The sequence below is a fragment of the Panthera pardus genome, unplaced genomic scaffold (assembly GCF_024362965.1).
Source record: "Panthera pardus isolate Hobbes unplaced genomic scaffold, ASM2436296v1 HiC_scaffold_22, whole genome shotgun sequence".
Lineage (NCBI taxonomy): Eukaryota > Metazoa > Chordata > Mammalia > Carnivora > Felidae > Panthera > Panthera pardus.
In genome coordinates this window covers 45862252-45884680 of record NW_026526788.1, presented here as the reverse complement: position 1 = coordinate 45884680, position 22429 = coordinate 45862252, and the positions used below count along the sequence as shown (strand labels likewise).

The following is a 22429-nucleotide window of genomic DNA, read 5'->3' as shown; positions in this document are numbered from 1 at the left end:
ATGGATGGATGGAAGGATGGAAGGAAGGATGGATGGATGGATGGATGGATGGATGGAAGGATGGATGGATGGATGGAAGAAGGAAGAAAGGATGGATGGATGGATGGAAGGAAAGAAGGATGGATGGATGGATGGATGGATGAAAGATGGATGGATGGATGGATGGATGAACGGATGGAAGGATGGTTGGATGAAAGAAGGTAGGAAGGAAGGATGGATGGATGGAAGGAAGGAAGGATGAAAGGAAGGAGATGGATGGATGGATGGATGGATGGATGGAAGGAAGGAAGGATATTGATGGATGGATGGATGGAAGAAGGAAGGAAGGAAAGAAGGATGGATGGAAAAAGTAGGAAGGAAGGATGGAAGGGAAGATATGGATAGAAGGATGGAAGGAAAGATATGGATGGAAGGATGGATGGATGGAAGAAGGAAGGAAGGAAGGAAGGAAGGAAGGAAGGAAGGAAGGAAGGATGGATTCGTGGCTAGATGGATGCATACATGCATGCATGCATTAGTGAGTAAATGGATGTGTGGATGCATGCATGGACGCATGGATGGATGACCAAACCTGGGGAAATGAAGACCCTAAGGGCCTAGAGACATAGCAGAAACTAACCAAGCAGGCATGCTGTGCACCTGTCCCAAGTGGATAACCTTAGGTGGCTGCTGCTGAGGTGTTGCAGTCCATGGCCCTTTGTGCCCAGGGGGAATATGCCAAGCACGCTCATGCCCTGCTGGCCTAGGCTCCTATGCCCTGGTCACAGGGCAGTGGGGATGCCAGGATGGGGCAAGGACTGACAACAGGCGTGCATCCCTCATACTCATCGCGTGTGTTCTTGGCTTCCAGCCCGCTCCAAAAGCCTGGTGATGGGGGAGCAGAGCCGGAGCCCTGGGCGGCCGCCATGCCCCCACAGGCTGGGCCCCATACTGAAGGAGGGCTGGCTGAAGAAGCAGAGGAGCATCATGAAGAACTGGCAGCCGCGCTGGTTCGTGCTGCGTGGGGATCAGCTTTTCTACTACAAGGACAAAGATGAGACCAAGCCCCAGGTGAGAAGCACGTGTCTTGTGTCCTGGGGCATCATGGCAGGGTCCGAGGGAGGGCTAACTAGGCCCAGGAGAGGGGAGAATGCAGAGACCCTCCTGTCAGGACCTCCACTCCTCCAGCCCCTAAGCCACTGACCTCACTCACGGTGACACTTAGCCAGGATTTCCAAAGTGATTGTTATTCCCAGCCCCCATGTTCCTGGTATCACAGCTTGTTTTACTGAAGCACGGCCACAGCTTCAGCAAGGCAAAGGTCTCCGTATAATGTGGATAGAGAGCCTCTCTGTACAACTTAAGGAAAACAAACCTTCCCTGCATTCCTTTCAGCCTCTTGGTAACGCTCCTGTTACTTCCACTCTCCCAGGTGGGCACCCAAGATGAATCTAACCCTAAACTGAAATCCGGCTCACTGTGGAACCCCTATGTCCAATGCCTCTGCCTCTCAGTGGCTCCTCCTGTTCTCCACCAATACTGCACGATCCACCTGATCCAAGGTCAGGTGGGTGGGAGTCTGTGCACATGTCAGCAGTTCCCACAGTGTGGAGATGGGGTCTGGGAGGGGGTGCAGAGAGGGTGCTTAGTGATGGGCAAGGTGGGAGGAGGGACCCAGGCACAGCACGGGATCACATGGACATCACGGTGAGATGACCTTCCCACCCCTCTTTCAGTTCTTCTGAGTCTCTCAAGGAGGAAGCATCTGTTGGGTGCAGGCATATGTTTAGCCATCTCCAGGGTTTGGGATCCTCCCTTAAAAAATAGGGACAGGGACGGGGACAGGGAGGAGCTGGCCTCATCTCAGAGCCTTCAGTGGCACAGTGCATACATTCTGTCTTCACTGTAGTATTCTAATGGTTAACTTCTGTTTGTGGAAATTAGTACCGGGTTCCATTCATGACAGTGATATCACGTTTTCCCCTCTAAAATACATCTAAGTTAAAATTGAAAAGTGTTTCACAGCAATGTGAATGTACTTAGTGCTCCTGAACTGTACACTTAGAAATGGTTAAAACGTTGGGGTACCTGGGTGGCTCAGTCGGTTTAGTGTCTGACTTTGGCTCAGGTCATGGTCTTGCAGCTTGTGACTTTGAGCCCCGCATCGGGCTCTGTGCTGACAGCGCAGAGCTGTGTCTGTGTCTCTCTCTCTCCCTCTGCCCCTTTGGATTCTGTGTCTTTGGATTCTGTGTCTCCCTCTCTCTCTGCCCCTCCCCCCACTCACACTCTGCCTCTCTCAGAAATAAACATTAAAATTTCTTTAAAAAGAAAGAAATAAATAAAAATGGTTACAATGCTAAGTTACCTGTTATGCATACTTTACCAGAATAAAAAAATAACTACTGAGTAAGACTAAAAAACTTTTCCATAAATGCCAGCACCGAGGAGTGGTAGGGAAGACACAAATCATGAAGAAGGTTCTGAACTACGGCTTAAGAAACCCTGATCTTGTCCAGACTCCTTGGTTTCATAAGGAAGGAACACAGCTCCCAGAGACGTTGAGTGGAACAAACAGAAACTTTGGAGTCAGGCAGATCTGAATTTGATCTGCATTAGATCTAGCACACTAGCTTTATGACTTGGGATAAGTCACTTACTTTTTTTTGCTTTTGGTTTTTCTCACTGCTAAATGGAGACATTATTCCCTATGCCACAGAAATGCGCTAAGGATCAGCTCGTAGCACATACACATATCTGATGGCAAATTCTAGCACATGGCCTATCTGATGCTTCTTCAGCCCTGCCCTTGCCTTGCTCCCCACCTCCCCAGCCCTACCACTGAGCCCACTTCCAAGACTGGGCACCACGCTTCCAGCTTGCCCACCACCATTTGCCTTTTGGCCTTTACTCTTTGTGTTCAAGACCAGCCTTGGCCCTTCAACGATGGCTTTTCTGGCGGACCCATCAGTGACTCTTACATGTGACCGTCAGGTCACTCTGGTGACTGTGAAAAATTCCAGGGTTCCTAGCATCTTAGGACCCTGTTTGTGGCCCCTCCTGTCATCCCCTCCTGGCCTAGCCCATGGCACTGTCTCCTGGGAGAACTCCATGTTGATGCTGGGCAAGCCCAGGGGACAAAAGGAACATACTCAGGTGACCCGGGCCATGTATGGACCCCTGCCACGGGCTTCCCCACATACTCCTCCTCCCATCTCCCATCAGCTCCAGCTCCATGAGGAAGCTCTGTCTCCCGGATTTCCTGAACTGGACACTCCCCTCCCTCCCCTTTCATCTTTTCCAGACTTCAGTGGCTTGTAGTAGAAACAACTAATAACATGGCGGTGTCCGTGTCCTCAGCCACCAGCCTGGAGGAGCCTGGGGCCCAATCCAAACTAAACCAGGGCATTCACTGCCAGAGAGCCTTTGCATCTCTAAAAGGAGACAGTGTCTCCCAACAGATGCCAGTGTCATGCCCAGGGCCCCTGTTCTGGCCCCTGGCCGACACTCTCAAATCCTCACGGGACACTGTTTCGTCCCATAATTCCTTCCCCCATGAAGCCTGATGGTAGCCCTGTTACACAGGTCCCCAGTCTCCAGGAGACTGTTGGTTAAATTTGACTCACTTAGCTTATACAGTATGATCTCAAACCTGCATGCCTGCTGGCAAAATAGCCCACACATTTCCACTTAATTGCATGAGCTACATGTAATGGACTAATTCCCAATATCTGGTTCCTGGAAAAATGTGCCCTGCTCACTGTTTACAGTGACAGAAGGGCCCAGGCAGTAAGCACCCTCCTGACAGACAGCCTGTCATCTGTCTAGCAGATGTAATTGTCCAGAGGAGGGAAGTCCAGCTACCCTTGATGCTGCCCAGAGCACATAACACGTGATGAGGATAACTCTCGGCCCATGCTCTTGTTCTCTGTCAGAGCCCCATCACTTCCCTTCTCCCCTTCTCACTAGCGGGAGGATCAGCGGAGAACATAAGAGCTAGAGATGGGGAAAGTCAAGATGGAGGAAAGGGGCCATATGGACTCACACGGGAAGATAAGGCAAAAGTGCTTTAGGGCAGAACCTGGAAGTGTGCCCCTGTCCCTACCGCTTTTCCCAGCACATGCCCCTGATGGCTTCTCCAGCAGACAGACCTTGTGGTTACTAATAGAAGATTCCAGGTTTTTGCGTCTTAGCGGTCTTAGCTTCTGCTGGAAGTGTTTCTTGAGCCATGAAACCTCCTACCACATTCTTTGTTGAGCAGCCTGGTCCGTTTCCACCGTTCGAGGACTCAGTCTAGTGATCTGACACCCAAGTCCTTCACTTGTGGGTCTCTTGGTTTTGAATAGAAAAGGAACAGGACAGAAATGGCAAGTATAACTTCCAAAACACGCGACGGGGAAAATGTAACAAATTCAATGTGATCAGCTCAACACATGGGCGGAAAATGGAGGAAAGGAAAAAAGACAAGAGGGAAAGGTAAATAGAACACAAAAAATAAGCGAATAGGATGGCAAGGATTAGGAACAAAGTGTCATCATCACAAATGTCAGATTCGTCGGTCTCTTAAATGACAGAAAGTGGAAGACTGGCTTTAAAAAAGAGCAAAAACCAACAAGGTTGTAAAACAAAACGATGGAGACAAGATAAGCCAGCAAATGCGATCAGAAAGAGAGCAGATTTAGCAACATCAAAATCAAATATAATAGAATGCAAGGTGATGGGAACAAAGAGAAATATTTCATAATAATATAAATAACATACCGAGAAAATAGAGCACCTGCAAACTTTTATGCTCTTAATGACACAGCTTTGAAGGATACATAAACAAAGAAAACCAATGCTCATTGTTCTCCAATTTTTTTTCAAAAAGTGAAATTACCGGGACACATTCATTGACTGTAGGACAAAAGAAAGACTTTTAAATTAGCAAAATGATACTGAGTGGGGGCGTGTATGCAAGAGAGAGAGAGAAGTTCTATACATGTGGAAATAAAACACCCACCTCTTAATACTTCCTAAAGTAATAAGGAAATCAAAAGTTAAATCAAACTTCTAGTTAAGGATGACTAGATTTAAAAACCCCGCAACTCCAGTGTAGAGCCCTGACTGGCGCTTTTGAAGGTGTGAACACACCTGGGTGGAAGGCAGGGGGGAGACAGCCCCCCACAGCATCCCGGATGCTAGAAGACAGATGGGCGAGACGTGGCTGATTCAGCAGACCCAGGAGAGCTAAAGTCTGAGCCCGCACTAGGACAGCACAAGGATCTGTCTGGTTTGCAAAGCAGCGCCCCCTCACTTCCCACCAAAGATTCAGGAATTGGCAAGGCCAGATATCTCTGGAAACGAGGCCAAAAGAGGAGCCGAAAACAGGAGAACTGGTGGAAGGTCAGCGTAGAAAGCAACTAGGTCGCAGATCTCCTGAGCAACCTCACAGAAAGCCTGACTGCCTTCCGTCTCTGTAACAGTGGAGTTGGTTCTCTGGGAGGGCTGGGAGCAGGGCACTCCAGGCTGAAGACGCTGGCCTGCTGGAGCACCGGGGATTGATGGGCTCCAGTTACTTAGCACCACCCCCCACCACCCCCAGTCTCCATCCCACATGTGGCTCCCAGGCCCCAGCAGTCAAGAATAGCCCTCAGGAAGGAAATGAAGAACTTTCACTGAAGAATCTGACAGGCCGAGAAAAAAAAAAAAAAATATATATATATATATATGTGTGTGTGTGTATATATATGTATATATATATACATGTCTATATATATATACACATACACACATACATGTCTATACACACACACACACACACATATACACACACACACACACACACACACACACACACACATATATATATATATATACTGACAGGAGCGCTTCCCCAAGGGAAGCAGCCCTGGCCCATCTCTCTCTGTTGGCCTGTCATGTAGACAGTTCCTCACGGCCCCTCATACAGCTTCTGGTCACTATTTACAGAACCAGTCCTAAGCAGGGATGAAAAGGTTTGGGTCACTACCTATTTAAGGAAAGAATCTCATGTGAAGGACAGACACATACACAGGAAAGGAAGGGAGGAAGGAAGGCAGGAGGGAAAAGAGAAAGAAAGAAAGAAAGAAAGAAAGAAAGAAAGAAAGAAAGAAAGAAAGAAGAAAGAGAAAGGAAAGAAAGAGAAAGAAAGAAAGAAAGAAAGAAAAGGAAGGAAGGAAGAGAGAAAGAAAAGTGGAAAGAAGGAAGGAAGGGAAAGAAAGAAGAGAAAGAAAGAAAGAAAGGAAGAAAGAAAGAAAGAAAAGAAGAAAGAAAGAAAGAGAAAGAAAAAAGAAAGGTGGAAGGAAGGGAGGGAGGGAGGAAAAAAAGAGTTAGAGGGAACAAAAACCATGCAGGGGGGGAAATTTTATATAAAACTATGCACGACTTCCTCAGAGACAGACCAGTAAAATGGACAGTCAGAGAACAAACCAGTTCCCAGAATCCAAAAATAAAATATCAGAAACGAACCCCCAAGGGAAGAGTTGGAGGGAAAACATGACACAATCTTCCAGAAAGAAGAGAGGAACAATCCAGAGGAAAAAAGGAGAGGTAGCCCAGTGTCTGAATGGGAGGAGTTCTAGAAAGAGGAGAGACAAGAATCCTTAGACGCTTCCACGAAATTAGATCTCTGGCAGGGGAGCATAAGCCCTGAGTGCCGACTGCCATAACCAGCCTTGTCGTGGAGGTGCAGGAAGGTGCAGGAAGATGCAGGACGTGCCCATCTAGGGGCAGGGACATGAAAAAAGCAAAATCTCAGCCTTCCATGCTGGGAATTGCATAGATAATACCTAGAATTTTAATACAAGACATAATAATGTAAGCATACTATTTTGAAATGAACATAAGAAATGAAAGAGAAAAGCCCCGGCAGAAAGAGCTGGAAACAGTGACGGAGATTCGGACAATGTGGAAGAGGAAGGAATTGCTGCCTTATGCCAAGCGTTGTGGGACTGTTTGATTCATCTGACTGTATTGTTGTGCAACCTTAACTAAAAAAGTGGGTGAAATAAACTGAAATAATTTAGCTGGGGAGTCCTCGGAATACAAGCTGTGGGAAGGGCACAGAGAGTGAGGTGGTGACCAAAACACTCGGGATTTATCTGTATTCTTTTCGTGTCTTACAGTGAGACGATACCCATTGAAATCCATATTTTACAATGTTTTTAATTAAAACAAGAAAAGAAAAACTAAAACCAGAAAAGGAGTGTGACAGGGATGCAGCCCTAGAGAGTTCTTTCTTCTTTAGGTAATCAGAAGGGGAATCAGCTGAGGGTTTGAAGGTTGTCCTTCAGCTGAGGGTTGTCCGCTTCTGGACAGAGTCACCAAGCCCAGCCAGCCTCTGCAGAGCTGACCTGACACATTGGGGGGTGCTCAGAAAATGCATTTAAAGTGAACTTGGGTGGGGGTGGGGGTTTCTGGCAGCTCGCGCCCAAGAAGGAGTACAGTCTCTGAAGTCCAAGTGTGAGGCTCATCGCATTGGCGGAAACACAAACTGTGGACGGGATACCAGAAGCTGGATGTGGAGGGGCTTGGTTGCCACGTCTGGGAGCCTGTGTCCTCATTCTGTCAACAGTGTTGACGGGCTCTGAAGGTTTGGGGGCTCAGATTTGGCCCTCAGAGCTCTGAGAGGGAAATCTTCCAGCACCAGGACAGCAGGGGATGGGAGGGGGCCAGGCTGGAGGCAGAATGACCATTCAGATGGGGCTCTTGTCCTAACATCGGGTGTGTCTAGAAAACCTGCCCTGCGCAGGAGCAAGGTGGTGGGGGCCTTGGGAGCCTCAGGGGAGAAAGTGTGGCAGGTGACAGCTGCAGCCTGGGGTGACAGAGTCTCAAATCTACGCCCCAGGTTGGCTGATGCACCACAGGCATTAGTGGAGGTGATTTAACAATCACCTGGAGGGGCGCCTGGGTGGCTCAGTCGGTTGGGCGACCGACTTCGGCTCAGGTCATGATCTCGCGGTCCGTGAGTTCAAGCCCCGTGTTGGGCTCTGTGCTGACAGCTCAGATCCTGGAGCCTGTTTCGGATTCTGTGTCTCCCTCTCTCTCTGACCTTCCCCCATTCATGCTCTGTCTCTCTCTGTCTCTAAAATGAATAAACGTTAAAAAAAAAAATTTAAAAAACAATCACCTGGAGAAGGGGCTGGCTTTGCTTTTGTTTTTTCCAGGGGGATAAGCGATGGGAAGCTCGGCCTTGGGAGAGGAGATTGATTTAAAGTTTGATTTAATTTCGAGTAAAAGCTTGGAATTGGGAGGAGGAAAGACAAGATGGATGGGAAAGCAGATGTACTTCTAGGAGCAAACATTAACACTGGACAGTCAGGAGCCAGAAATCTTAAAGAAAGAGGAAACCTCTGGGGAGGAGAGAGAGGCCATCTGACCCTAGAGCTTGAAGGTCACAGGGAATGTGCCAGCATGCAGCCAGTCAGCCCTAGCCTCTGCCTTGTGCAAGGGGAAGACAGTGCTTTCCTGAGCCGGTTCCTTGGGTCCTTGCCCCTGGAGAAGGTGCCTGGGTTCCTCGGATGAGGGAAGTGGGGGGCTGGCATCAGGCCTAGGCTAGTGGGTACACTACCATAGCGCCTGAAGGCCGACAGATGTGCAGCAGGACCACTAGGAAGCAGCTCTTTGCTGTGCCGCTTAATGTCAGCCTGCAGAACCTCCCAACTTTGCCTGTGTGACACTCTACCCAGCACCCCCCCCTTATCTCAGCCCTGTCTGGGGGCCACAATCAAGATGCTGTCAGGCCGGTCAGAGCCCAGCCCGTGCTCACAGCAAGGCAGAGAGCGGCCCATGCATCAGACGCTGCTTCACGTCTAGACCTTATGAATCGGGCTCAGCTGGAGTTGATTTAGCACACGCTGACTGAGCATCCTTCGTAGGTTGTGAGCTGTTGCTCAAACCAGCCCAAGAGGATGATGATGATGATGATGATGACGACGACGACTGCTGCTGTTGTTGATATTGCTGCTGCTTTTTTATAACACTTCCTGAGTTTAATGTCTATTCCCCGTTCTAGACTGTAAACTTCATTCAGACGGGGCCACGGTTTATCTTACTTACCCTTTCTTTTCCCACCACCTAGCACCGCACTGAGTACATACCTGATTCTTGGTAATATTTGACACTTACGTGAATAATTGAATGAATGGATGGATGGATGAGGAAACAAATTGAATGAATGAGTGAATTCTGACCCAGCCTTGTGTTGGATGCTCAGTAGGAAAATACTTGATTGTTTTTGTAAAATGCCCAATGGCTGGCAAGGAGGTAACTGGACTGCGTTCCCTTATGAGAATGTAAGCTCATCAAGGTCGGGATTTTGTCTGTTTTGTTCATATCTGTGTCCTCAGTGTCCCGAGCAGTGCCCAACACAGAGTAGAAGCTCTGTAAACACTTGTTGAATAAACATTCATGATTTCCTTTGAGGCTCGGAGCAAGCTTACAAGGGCAGATCTAAGTCATTTCTGTTGTACGCATGGAGAACGTGATGCTCAGAAAGATAAAGTGGAAGCTTATGTGCTATAATTTTCTATATTTGGACTCAGAGAATCTGGGTTCAAATTCCATTTTTGCCACCTATGAGCTGCAGATGTGGGGAGGTCTTTGAAGCTCCCACCTTTGGTGCGGTGTTCTGGGGCCCTGGTTGTGCTAAGGACCAGACAATGGGAATGGGGGGGGGGGGGTGTCAGTGCTGCCCAAACTCTCAGAGACAAGATACGTACAATCCTTCAAATGGGATCTAAAATAGAAGAGCTCCAAGAAGCACTAAGAAGCCTTCTAAAATGAAACGTGAGGGGGGCCTGGGTGGCTTAGTCGGTTAAGCTTCCGACTTTGGCTCATGTCATGATTTCAAGGTTTGTGAGTTCAAGCCCCACGTCAGGCTCTGTGCTGACAGCGCAGAGCCTGGAGCTTGCTTCAGATTCTGTGTCTCCTTCTCTCTCTGTCCCTCCCCCTCTTGCTCTTTCTCTCTCAAATATAAATAAACATTAAAAATTAATTAATTAAATTAAATGGGAAAAGCAGGTGACAGATCCAGAAAGTGAGGATCGTCCAAACCCACAGGTTTCCCTGAGAGCAGCCTTGCATGTGGTCCACGCTGCCTTTTTCAATAAAGAGTCCACGCCAGTGGGTGTCAGGACTGCCATGGACACCCGCTGTCTGGACCCCAGCAAGCCGTTTTACAGAATCCCACATGATAGAGAAGGACAGACTTTTGTTGTCTGGCTTCCATGCTTACCAGCTAGTAACCAAAAAAGGGGATTTCCCGCTCTGAGCCACCATTCCCCTGTGTGGGGTGAGAATCACCACCGACCACAAGGGCTGCCGTGACAGTGAGATTCAACATGTAGGCAACACCTTAGAGGTGGTCTTCTCCCCTGGGTGGGACTGGAGCCAGTGAAGGCTTAGTAAGTCACCCAGCTCAATGAAGCAAGACGAGTCCAGTGGTGTGCATCATGACCCTGATCTTGGCTCTGCCTTACTTCCTGGGTTTGAATCTAGCTAACAGCAAACACTTCCATGCATTATGAACCAGGCATGGTTCTAAGTGCTTCGCATGTATTAACTTGCTTTAATGTTCATACCGACTGTAGGTGGTATGTGATAGGCTGGTGTCCGAGGATGGCCACCGCCCGCTCCTGCCTTCCCCGGAGTGCACACTGCTCCTCCCCATAGGAATTGGAATCGATTTCCCCTCCTCTGTTCCTGATGAGACAGAAGTGGTGCTGGGCGAGTTCCAGGTTCGGCCTTTGAGACTCTAGGGAGTTTCTGCTTTTGCTCTCACTCTTCTATCTGGGCCATGTGGTTTCTCTCCTGCACATGTTTCCTCATCATTCTGTGGCCCACTCAGGTATCCGCACAGCATGGCAGTGGCTTCCCAGAGCAAAACGAAAGATGCATTTAGTGAATCTGCAGAGCTGGGAGGGACAGCAAAGGCAGAAAACAGCATAGAGATTCAAAATGACTTTGACAGGCTGGTTTCATGGGAAATTGTTAAGATAAAATATAAAGTCCTCCCTTTGGTTCAAAAACAATCACTTGATTTCACAGAATAAAGAAACCTAGATTAAGAATAGGTTGAATGAGCCAGAGGTAAGAGTTTTAATTAGCTTAAAAGCCCAGTACAGACTCACAGTGAGATATAGTTGCCAGAAGATCTGGGGACTGCAGGTTGTTATTGAGATGCACAGAAATTAGAACAAGGGATGGGAAAACCCATTAAGCTCTGCTGTGGTCACACCAGGTCACAACTGTCACATGATAGCCCCTCGAGGCACCACACTTTCAGTGCAGCAGGACAGCCAGGATCGCGAGGGGTCTGAACTCCTGTCCACATGAGGGACAGACTGAATAAATCATCCAGAGAAGACAGATCCTGGGAAGGGCACCCATTCGGTCACTGTACCTCACGTGAACAAGACTACCGCTATTCTGTGGACCTCCAGAAGCTGTAGCCAGGACAAGTGGAATTACACAAAGGCCACCAAGTCCCCCTGTATGTGAAGAATCCTCTGTTCAGTGGAGTGGTCTTCTGGTCAGGGCTGAGCTCCAGTCCCTGGTGCCGTGCAAGCCGAGGCCAGACCGCCACTTGGCTTCAAAGAGAGTTGGTCATTGAATGGGAAGTTGGCCAGAGAGGATCTCTGAGTACCCTTTCAACCCTCAAAGCCAAAACGCCAGTGGAGCCCTTTCAAGGCAAAGAGGAATAGAGGCACAGTAACTAGAGTCAGCCAAACCATGGAAGTTTGCAGAAGTTCCTTTCTGGATGAATAGAACACAAGCCTGAAGAAGCAGAAAAGCTCTGGGGGTCTGGCCAGACCAGGAGAGCTTCCCAGAGTTCCTGCCGTTGGCACCACCTTCGGTCTTGGGCAGCTATTCAGTAAAAAAGCTCCAACCATTGCACCTGGCAAAGGTCTGCATGGAGGCACGGTTGGTGGCAAGAGTGCTGATAGATACAGACCTTGATGCCAGGGGACCTTTGCAGCTGGTGTCTCCAACTGGTCCTGTTTAAGCTTGCTTGTAAACTTGCCCCTGACTTCCCTAGAACTTTTGGAGAGCCTGGCTTCTCTTCCTCCTTCCTCCTTTCCACCTGCAAATCTCTGTCCACAAAAGGGCAAGCAACTAATTATTTCCCTAGCTGCTACCATAGATCTTGCCACAGTGAATTCTAGCCAATCTAGCTGCACGGAGAAGGAACACAGGAGCATGACGGAAAGGTACCGAATACAGCAAAAGCCCCACTCGCTGCCTCAGGATAACTCAAGAGCTAGCGAACAGGTGCCCTCCACAGGGGGTCAGAAGTCGCCATGAGCTAACTGGGGACTGATAGTAACATTACCATTAGTGCAGCAAAGAAAAATTAAACAATAAATGTTTTCTTGTTTAAACTGTCCTTGGGGTGGGGGGTGGGGGCTGCCTGGGTGGCTCGGTCGGTTAAACGTTCGACTCTTGATCTCAGCTCAGGTGTTGATCTCGGGGTTGTGCGTTCAGGCCCCACGCTGGGTGCCGCATTGGTCTCCACATTGGGCTCCACATTGGGCTTTGTGCTGGGTGTGAAGGCTATTTTAAAAAAAGATGTCCTTGGAGACAACTTCAAATGCTTCTTTTGTAAAGAATTACTCTTTGGAGTCTTCTAGAAAGAGAAAGCCATCATTTATTTAGGTTCGAATACCAGATATCAAATATCAAATATCAGGCTTTCTTTTTAAAGGAAGCTTTATATTTTTGAAGCTATTTGAGAAATGTAACTCCCCACTATTAAACAGATAAAAATGAAAATTCTAGTCAGTTACTTTAAATCAAACAGAAACATACTTAGTAAATTCAAATCGGTAACAGCAGCCAACTCATTTTTAAACAATTTTTAGACAATATTTAGTTAAAACCGTTTTTTCCTGCGTTTGGCATGTCAAGGAAAAAAATATAAGATTGAAGGAATCATCCACAAATAATGTGTTTTAAAGCTTATCTTGTACAATACAGCAGTGGTTTTGAAAGTGGGCCCCCCTGAAATAACAAGACCAGTAATAACTCGTGAGTATCTACCGTTAATCATTATATGGTAATATTTGCCACTGTTGTAGGGAAAGAAAACCAAGATACTAAGAGGTCTGATGACACACTCAAGAATATATAAATCACAAGTGACGAGTGTCTGGTTGCCCCTGAATTCTTTTGCACCCAGAATGTCACTGCCTACAAAACGGATCTTTGCCTTCTAAAAATGACTTCTGTGTTTCCTTGAGTGTGGCCTGACCGTTCATGGAGATGTAATGAGCTTCTCTCAGTGTCTGCTAATTTAAGTCAGCAAGCATGTTAGCTTTTATAGTACTTAAATGTCTCCCACTTTTAATCAATCCTTTGGCTTTCTGTTGAACCCAGTTAATTTATAGTAATAGCTACAAGACTGATTGGTAAATTGCTAGTTTTGTCAATTACTAGGCAGAAAAAATGAATCAAATGACATTGAGGAAGCATGGAAAATATATTTCATTCATTGTTTAGACCAGAATAACTTACTTTTAATTATATTTGGGGCATTCCAGCTCCTTAATACATTAGTAGACCACTGAGCAAAATGGAGGGGATTGGGAGCGTCCGTGTAGGTCTCCTGCCTTGCCTGGTCCCCCGAGGACAGAGGGAGCATTTGCTGAATGAAGAGCAGCTTTTGAGAGGATGGGGAGGAATTCTGCCTTTCTCAGCAAAACACGGCCTAGGCCCTTTGGTGGCAGTCACCGCCACAGGTCAGCCAGGCACAGGTCAGTGTACAAAGAATCCATACGGTGTTTCTTAGACGAACCTGTTCTCAACTAAACAATCCAGTGGCCACTCTCAGAGGCACTATGTGCCCCAGAGCACAGCAGTAGTTGAAGAGCTTTGAGCAATAAGACAGAACCAAACCATTTCCATCCAAAGGATGGGCCCTCCCATCCAAGGTGAGCCCCTGGACCCAGCATCAGCACATCCCAATAGTGCAGATTCTGAGCAGAAACAAACTTCTGAGGAAGTGTGTCCCAAAGCATGGGCCAGGCTGAGTAAGCAGGCTCAGCCTCTGGGATGGCCTGTCCATCATGGGGTCAGAAGGCTGGAAACATGCCAGGGACGACTGCATGAAGAGCAGGCTTATGGTTCATTGCCAAGGACTCCGGGCTGTGGAGAGGCCCTGTGTCCCGCCCCCTGCCCCCCGCCCCCCACCGCTCCTCCCGGTGTGGGACAGGGGCCAAGTGGTAATGCCTACTAAGGGCTCCCAGTTCAAAGGGAACACCAGAGGCTTTTCCAAACCCACCAGGCAGGCTCCAAAGAACCAGGGCAGGGTGAGCACTAAGGTGGGACAGAAATCTACACCAACATCCACCCAAGTCCTGGATCAGAGAAAGAGGCGGGTGGCCAGTGAAGACGCTCTCCCCTTAAGAAACTCAGAGCATGTGCCTCTGATGGCTGGTTCCCATGTGAATGCACCAGCCCTCTACTGCAGATACCGAGTGTCGTGGGCTCCACATGGATCGGGCCTATCTCTGTTTCTCCCTTAAGCCCTCCATCTGGAAAGCCAGGTATTTTAAGGAGGCAAAGAGGCCTACCATTGGGTCCAGTGAGCCATGGGGGAAGAGAGGCCACTTTCATGCTCTGTCCAGGGGAGATCCTACAATGGCTGGGCACGGGCCAGGGACTGCTGTGATAGCCGTGACCCCTTATACAGCAACCTACAGTCTTGCTGGGCTCCTTCCAGTGCTCCAGTCTAAATAGGCAGGAAGTGGGTGCCACATGGCCATCACAGCTCGAGGCCAGAACCCAGATGTCCCTCCAAGCCCTGCTCAGAGCTTCTGACCACGAGAGTGAGGCAATTTCCCTGTGCCTTCTAATGCCACATTAGATGGGCCTGATCTCTCATTGCCTTTCCCTCCCAACATCCAATCAGAGGAGCGAGAGAACAATCTTTATTTTTTTTTAATATATTTTTTTTAACGTTTATTTATTTTTGAGACAGAGAGAGACAGAGAATGAATGGGGGAGGATCAGAGAGAGGGAGACACAGAATCTGAAACAGGCTCCAGGCTCTGAGCTGTCAGCACAGAGCCCGACGCGGGGCTTGAGCTCACGGACCGCGAGATCATGACCTGAGCCGAAGTCGGCCGCCTAACCAACTGAGCCACCCAGGCGCCCCAAGAATAATCTTTATTAATTAAACAGCTTGGCCTACATAAAAATACAATGTATAAATAGTACTAGGATTCTAAAACTTTGTGTGTGTGTGTGTGTGTGTGTGTGTGTGGCCAAGTGAGCAGTTTGGGATAAAATTATCTAAAGTTTAATTTCTCAAAATAACTTCTAATTAGTTACAATAAACAATGCTAAGTAGTCCTAAAATCCCAGCACCTAAACACAATAAAAATTTATCTTTTGCTGTGGACCAGGTGGCAGCCTTATCTGTCTCTCAAGGCCTCCAAGGTTGACCCAGTGTGGGGAGGAAGGAGAGAAGGCTGGAGGTCACTCCTGCCCAGTCCCACTGGCCAGAGCTTTGTCACCACTAGAGGGTTCAGGAAAACCACTGTGTAAGCATTTTGGTCCCCTGGTCACAAGTACTAGTTCCCCTGTGTCCTTAGACGACTACTCAACACCACTGTGAGCCTGCAACGGTGACCCAGTGAGGCCAGGACACTAAATCTAGTGAGCACGGCCTTTACACAGACACTTGCCAACCTGGCATTGCATTTCGTCGAATGCCAACCTGGCATTGCGTTTCGTTCATGACCCACGAACATGGTCACGGGCATTAGAACGCCTACATTGATGACAAGGGCCTGGGGTGAGAGGCTGAGCCCAAGGCTCCCTCACCAGGGTGGAGCCGACGTGTTAGCTGAGGACATGAGGCACAGACTCAACCCCACCACCTGCTGAGAGGCTTAGGAATCCGGTGAGATGGGGCCGCCTAAAGGAATGGCCTTAGAAATGACTCAGTGCAAGTCGGGGGTACACGGGGGTCTAGACCAGGATGCTGGAGTGGCACAGAATGAACGAACAAAGGAACTAACTAACTAACTAACTAACTAACTAACTAACTAACTACAGGGAAGACCAGGACCCCAGAAAGAGGATCCACCCACCATGCAAAGGACATTCCCTCGGGGGTTGGGTTTGGCTGTTGGCTATGAGGCTGGAGGGCTTATGGAGGCTCTGCCAGACCCCATGCCTAAGGCTGCAAGTCTGCCACAGGCCCCAGGCCCCAGGCTTACCCTTGGATCCCAGCTGGATCCACCTTCATGGGCTTGGACCCTGGGCTGGGCAGCCCTGCAGTGAGGGATTCAGGGACTGTGGGCAGCTGAAGGTGCAGAGAGCTGGTGCTCAGACCCCAAATCCCCTGCTTCCGTCAGGACGCAGTGTCGTCCCACAGGGTACACCTGGTGACAGGCTCTCTAGGGAGACTAGGGAGAGCCAGCAACTCAGTGGTAAAGCAAGGTGGGGGACACAAGGAGCACACCAAATGCATTTGGAAGGGACGGGACACAGCATCACTCTGGGATCTGCTGGGAGAAACTTTGGGACCAAGTCCTTAGCAAAGACACAGCCTGGATCAGTGACTCATCTCAACCCCTTAGGGAGGGAAAGCGCCCCAGCCAAAAAGCAATTTGTCTCCAACTTCAGGTTGCCTTTCTTAATATCTGCATTTTAGACAGTAATAGTCGTGGTTACAGGCTTGTGTGATAAGGAAAGGGAGGATGTTCCCTGCTTGGCACTGAACTTCATACTGATCTGTGTTATTTAAAATTCGGAGTGGTTCAGTTCCTGGTTGGGTGTCAGAGGCTAAAGCTTTTTAAGATTGATCTGAGGCCACAATCAGAATTACAGGAGATAAGGTAGCTTGAGTGATTGCTTTTTGAAACGTGTCTGCAATTTTCCAAGATGCTGCCGGTGGAAAATCTTATCATGTCCTTGCTAAGGAGCATTTCAGAAGTTGGTTCTTCAGACAGTCTCCCTCCAGACAGAGTGAAAAGTGAAGACTTCCCAGACAGCCAGCCTTTGATCAGCTTGGAGAGAGAGCTCAATTAGAGGGCGACGTTCTCAGAACTATCACGAACCCTAAAACTGAGACGGGTGGGAGGAGTGCAGACATCCCAGGTCCCGCAGGAGGTCCCCACAGGGCTGTCATCGCAAACTGCGAAGGAGGAACCCCCCCCTTCACCCTCCTGGGACTCCTGAATCTACATCAGACCTTATTTTGTGCCACAAGCAATGGTATCATTGGCGGAGAGGATGTTCCCAGAACAAACCGGCATGGCGGCCAAAATAGGTTTTACAATAATAATTATGACAATTACTCCCTATTTATTCGGCCCTTAATGCTTACAAAGCACTAGCTCAGGCAGCCCGGTGAGGAGCAAAGGACAGAGGTTAATATCCTTGTTTTTACAGGTAAGAAACCCGGGCCTCAGCCCAGGAGCTGCTTGAGTCCCACCTCAGTGACAATGTCACAATAATTACAAACCTCTAGAATTATTTTGAAATGTTTAAATATATTCTAACTCCCATGAAATGGTCATAAGCGGACTCCACTCCCAGGCTATGAAATAATTCATAAATCACAACAACACCACTTACTCAGGACAGGCACTGAATCCGGTGCCATCCAGACATCAGCTCACGAAATCTTCGCAACACAGCACGTGACAGAGAGGGAAACTGAGGCTGGGTGAGGCAACCTAGTTCACATGCTTACTGTTGGTAAATGGTGGCAGAGGAGTGACACCAGATATGTTTGCAGCACATACCTGTGAGGCTCCTGTGACAGCCCCACACCACCCCAGACCTAAAGCATCATCGTTGCTTACCTTTTTGCAATGTGGGCAGGTCCTGGGGGTGAGACAACTGGATGGAGATGAACAGAAATCTTTGTCACTGTTGCTGCTGTTACCCTCACGGTCAGTCCCCTGGACCGAGCCGAGGCCTCCGGACCGCCGGGTGCCCTGGGAGCTGTTCCCAAGAGGGATCATTTTGCCCAGCGGGCTGCAGCCGCCTCTCCAGCGGGCAGAGGCTTGTGCCCTGGTTAGGCGGCTTGGAGGGTAGCTGTCCCTAGATTTCAGTCCCATGAAAGTTGAGAGGCCTGTCGCTCCCAATGTTTGAGAAAGGAGGAGGAAGGGAAGATCACCGTCCTTTGCCTGAGAATGACAGAGGGACATTCCGGCTGAGCAAATGCTGGCCTGGCCCTTGACACATGAAGTGAGTAGCGTTCCGTCAGGGAGTTACCGTGGAAAGTTGGCAACAGACCATCGGGTGTGGGCAGCACCCTGTGAAGTATCTGACTACCCTTTTTTTTTTTTTTACTTTTATTAAATTTCCTTATTCTGATGCCAACATTACGAAGCAAACCATAAAGCTGCCTCACCACTCCATCCCACAGTGCAAGCTGTCACTGCCATTTCTGTATGCCTAGTAACGTGCAGGTTCTTGAGAGAGGGCAGTAACAGAAATTGGGGTGAGATCGTACTACAATTATTTTTCTAGCACCCCCTTTTTTGACTTAACAATTCATATTAGAAGACTTTTGCATTTACCTCATTGTGGAAGGCTGTACCTGAAATAATTTAAACACTCCCCCATTGATGGAGAAGTAAGCTGCTTTCCACTTTTTTCCGTCAGGAAAGCAATGCTTCGATGAGCATCATTATACGTGCATCTTTATGCATTTTTCTTTCCTTGGAACAAATTCTCAAAATTCACCACTAGGCTAAAGCGATATTTTATTTTAACATTATTTTAGAGATTGCAAAATTGCTTTCAAAAAGGCTTTATCAAATATCAAGCATATGAGAATGCCCAACGATGTAGAGAATTTTCCGTGAGCTTCTTTGCCACCCTCGTACCTTCTATGGTAAAGTATCTGTTCAAATCTTTTGCCTATTTTAAAACTGGATTGCTTCCTCATTATTAAATTTTGAAAATGTTTTGTATATTTTGGGCCCAAGTCCTTTATCAGACTCACGATTTTCAAATATTTTCTCATTCTCAGATAGTCTCATATTCTCATTTCTTTTCTTTCATAACTCATATTTTCCTTCTCTTAGTACCTTCTAAGGAACTGTTTTTATTTGAATGAGTCAAATTATCAATTAGTTGTTTCATGAAGTGAGCTTCTGTTGTACCTAAGAAATCTTTGCCTAATCCAAAGTCATTAACGTTTTCTACCAGAAGTTTCAGTCTTAGATTTTGCATTTAGGTCTATGATTCATTTCAGCACATTATTGTACATGATGTGAGCCCTGGATCAAAGTTTATTATTTTTGCATGTGAACATGAAATTGTTCCACTTCCACTTACCGAAGACACTTCCTTTCTTCACTGGATTGCTTGTGTGCCTTTGTCAAAAATCAGTTGTATATATATACACACACACATATATATACATATATATACACATATACGTACACATACACACACATATATATATAACTTTTATGTGTATGTGTGTGTATAAATGCCCTGTTGTGTTTGATTAATCTACTTGTCTATCTTGATGCCAATATCACAACAGTTCTGATTACTATAACTTTATAATAAGTCTTGAAATCTGGCAGTATTAGGTATCCAACTTTGTTGCTGTTTCAGAGTTGTCTGGCTATTGGCAGGTCCTTTATATTTTAGAATCAGCTGGTCAATGTCTACAAAACACCCACTGGGATTTGCCTGGGATTGTATTAAATCTAGAGAGCAATTTGGGGAGAATTGACATCTGAACAATGAATGGTCCTCTGACCCATGAACGCAGTGTCTCTCTCCATTTATTTGTATCTTCTTTCATTTTCACTTATAGATTTTAGTGAACAGATCTTAAACATCTTTTGCCATACTTACCCTAAGTATTTCATATTTTTGATGTAAATTAAAAATGGTTTTGATTTTCAGTTTCCAGTTGTTCGATGGTAGTATCTAGAAATATGATTCAGCTATGTGCATTTCTCTTGTACCCTTGCAACCTTGCCAAAATCATGTATTAGTTCTAGTAACTCTAAACTGGTTTACTTACAGTTTAGTTTCTGTAGGATTTCACCAGATTTTCTACATAGACAGTGGGTTGTCTGTGAAAGAACTTTTGCTTTTTCCTTTTTTTTTTTTTTTTAATGTTTATCTATTTTTGAGAGAGAGAGAGAGACGGAGTGCAAGCAGGGGAGGGGCAGAGAGAGAGGGAGACACAGAATTCAAAGCAGGTTCCAGGCTCCGAGTTGTCAGCACAGAGCCTGACGTCGGGCTCAAACTCATGAATCGTGAGATCATGACCTGAGCCAAAGTCGGACGCTTAACCGACAGAGCCTCCCAGGCGCCCCTTACTTCTTCCTTTCCAATCTGAACAACTTTTCTTTTTCTCACATTGCTATAGCAGCTAGGACTCCAGTATAATATTTCATAGGAGTGGTAAGAATAAACACCATTGTCTTGACCCTGGTCTTAGGGGAAGAACTTTTAGTATAGTATTAGCTTTTAGTTTTTTATAGATACCGTTTATCAGGTTGAGGAAGTTGGTTTTATCCCTAATTTGTTGACATTTTTAATCAGGAATGGATGTTGAATTTTTTTCAAATGTTTTTTCTATGTCTACTGAGATGATCTTATCCTTTTTCTACTTTATTAATATGGTGAATTACAGTTTGCCAGTTGTTCCTTATATATTTTCCTTCTTATATGTTGTTTGATGTGCTAAATTCTTGCTGAGAATTTTTGCCTCTATGTTTCTGGGGGATCTTAATCTGTAATGTCCTTTTCTCGTAATATCTTTGGCTAGTTATATGTAAAGATAAAGCTGGCCTCATAAAATGCATTGGAAAATAGGCCCTCTTTCTTAATTAAAAAAAAAAAAAAAAACAACCCTGTGGATAGTATCGGTATTATTTTTTTTAAGTATTTGACAGAATTGAGTAATAAAGCCATCTAAGCCTAGAGTTTTCTTTGTGGGAAGTTTTTAGCTACAAATTCCATTTCTCTGCAAGATATGGGGCTATTTCGCTATTTCTTCCTAAGTGAGCCTCAATAGTTTGTGTCTTTTTGGTCCATTTCATCTAAGCTGTCTAGTTACTAGCATAGTGTTGTTCTTAATATTACCTTATCCTTCTAATATCTGAAGAATCTTCAATGATGTCACCTCTGTCATTCCTGATATTGGTAATCTCTTTTTTTTCCTGATTAGTCTGACTAAAAGCTTATCAATTGTATTGATCTCCTTAAAAAACAAGCTTTTGGTTTCATTGATTTTTCTCTATTATTTTTCATTTATTTGTAACCACTCTGATCTTTATTTGTTTCTTTCTTTTACTTTGGGTTTCACTTGCTCTTCTTTACGTATTTTCTCAAGGTGGAGGCCTCAAAGGCCTTCTTTCCAAATATAAGCCCTGAGTGCTATCACTTAGCCCTTAAGCACTTCTTGAAAAGCATTTCACAAATTTTTATACGTCGTGTTTTTGTTTTTATTCAGTACAAAGTACTTTTTGATTTTTTTTTATTTCTTTTTTGACCTATGGATTATTTAGAAGTATGTTCATGGGATGTCCACATATTTGGGGATTTTCCAGAAATCTTTCTGTTATCTCCCCATCCCCCACCTCCACCCAGTGCCCGCACAGTGCTTGGATCAAAGCCGGGCTCTTGACTCGTGGAGGCAGGAGGGATGTGGGCGGCCCAAAGCCAATGCTGAAGGTCCCTTGCTGCGGTAGGAACCACACTGGGATTCACGGAGTGAGCCAAAGTCACGGCCTGGCTCTCCGTGACGGCATCTTGCACGCAAAGTTGGTCAGCAGCTGCTATCACATATGAGAGGCAAGGCGCTCCAGCGTCAGCCAGGGCTGGGCGCACCTCCCAGCCTGCCCCTGCCAGCAGTGGGACAAGGAGCTGGCTGCTCTACCTCTCCAACTTCCAGCTGCTCATCCAGGAAGATGGGAATAGTAGTACCTGCCCCATGAGGCCTCCAGATTTAAACAAACAATCCAGCATTGATTAAACAAAGAGCCGGGAACATAGAACCAGCTCCCCAAACAGTAGCTATTACTGCTTTTCTATTTAGCTGGAATAAAAAGTAATGTCAGTGTCAACAATGTTACTCCCATTTTATGGGTGACAGCTATTGAGGAACTGAGGAATAAAGCAAAGTGCCCAGTTACTGAAACAGCAAACACCAGAGATCATCCCATTAGCCAGTGATGGATCTTGTCCACGCCCTCTAATGAGCACGTCTCCCCATGCAGGGGCTGCACTCCTAATTTATTCCCAGTAACTCCAGATTCTCTAGCAAGAAAGTAACTGATAATTCAGTTACAACAGTTACTGGTTCTCTGGTCTATTGCTGTAATTTCTCTAAAGCAAAGACATTGTCCTGCCTTCACATGGCTTCTGTGAGAAAAGGTACGTCCATGTATCTCCCCTCAGCATGAGACGCCAGCAGCCGTGCAGAGGCTCCAGCCAC

The 22429-nt window shown here is 46.8% G+C and overlaps 1 protein-coding gene across 1 annotated transcript in view; it reads left to right on the top strand.

Annotated features, from left to right (window-relative positions):
* The window catches only part of ARHGAP22 (Rho GTPase activating protein 22), a 173153-nt gene that overhangs the window by 55865 nt on the left and 94859 nt on the right, over window positions 1-22429 (top strand). Inside the window, 1 exon segment of the mRNA XM_019444877.2 lies at window positions 851-1050. Coding sequence (XP_019300422.1) covers window positions 851-1050 — 200 coding nt within the window.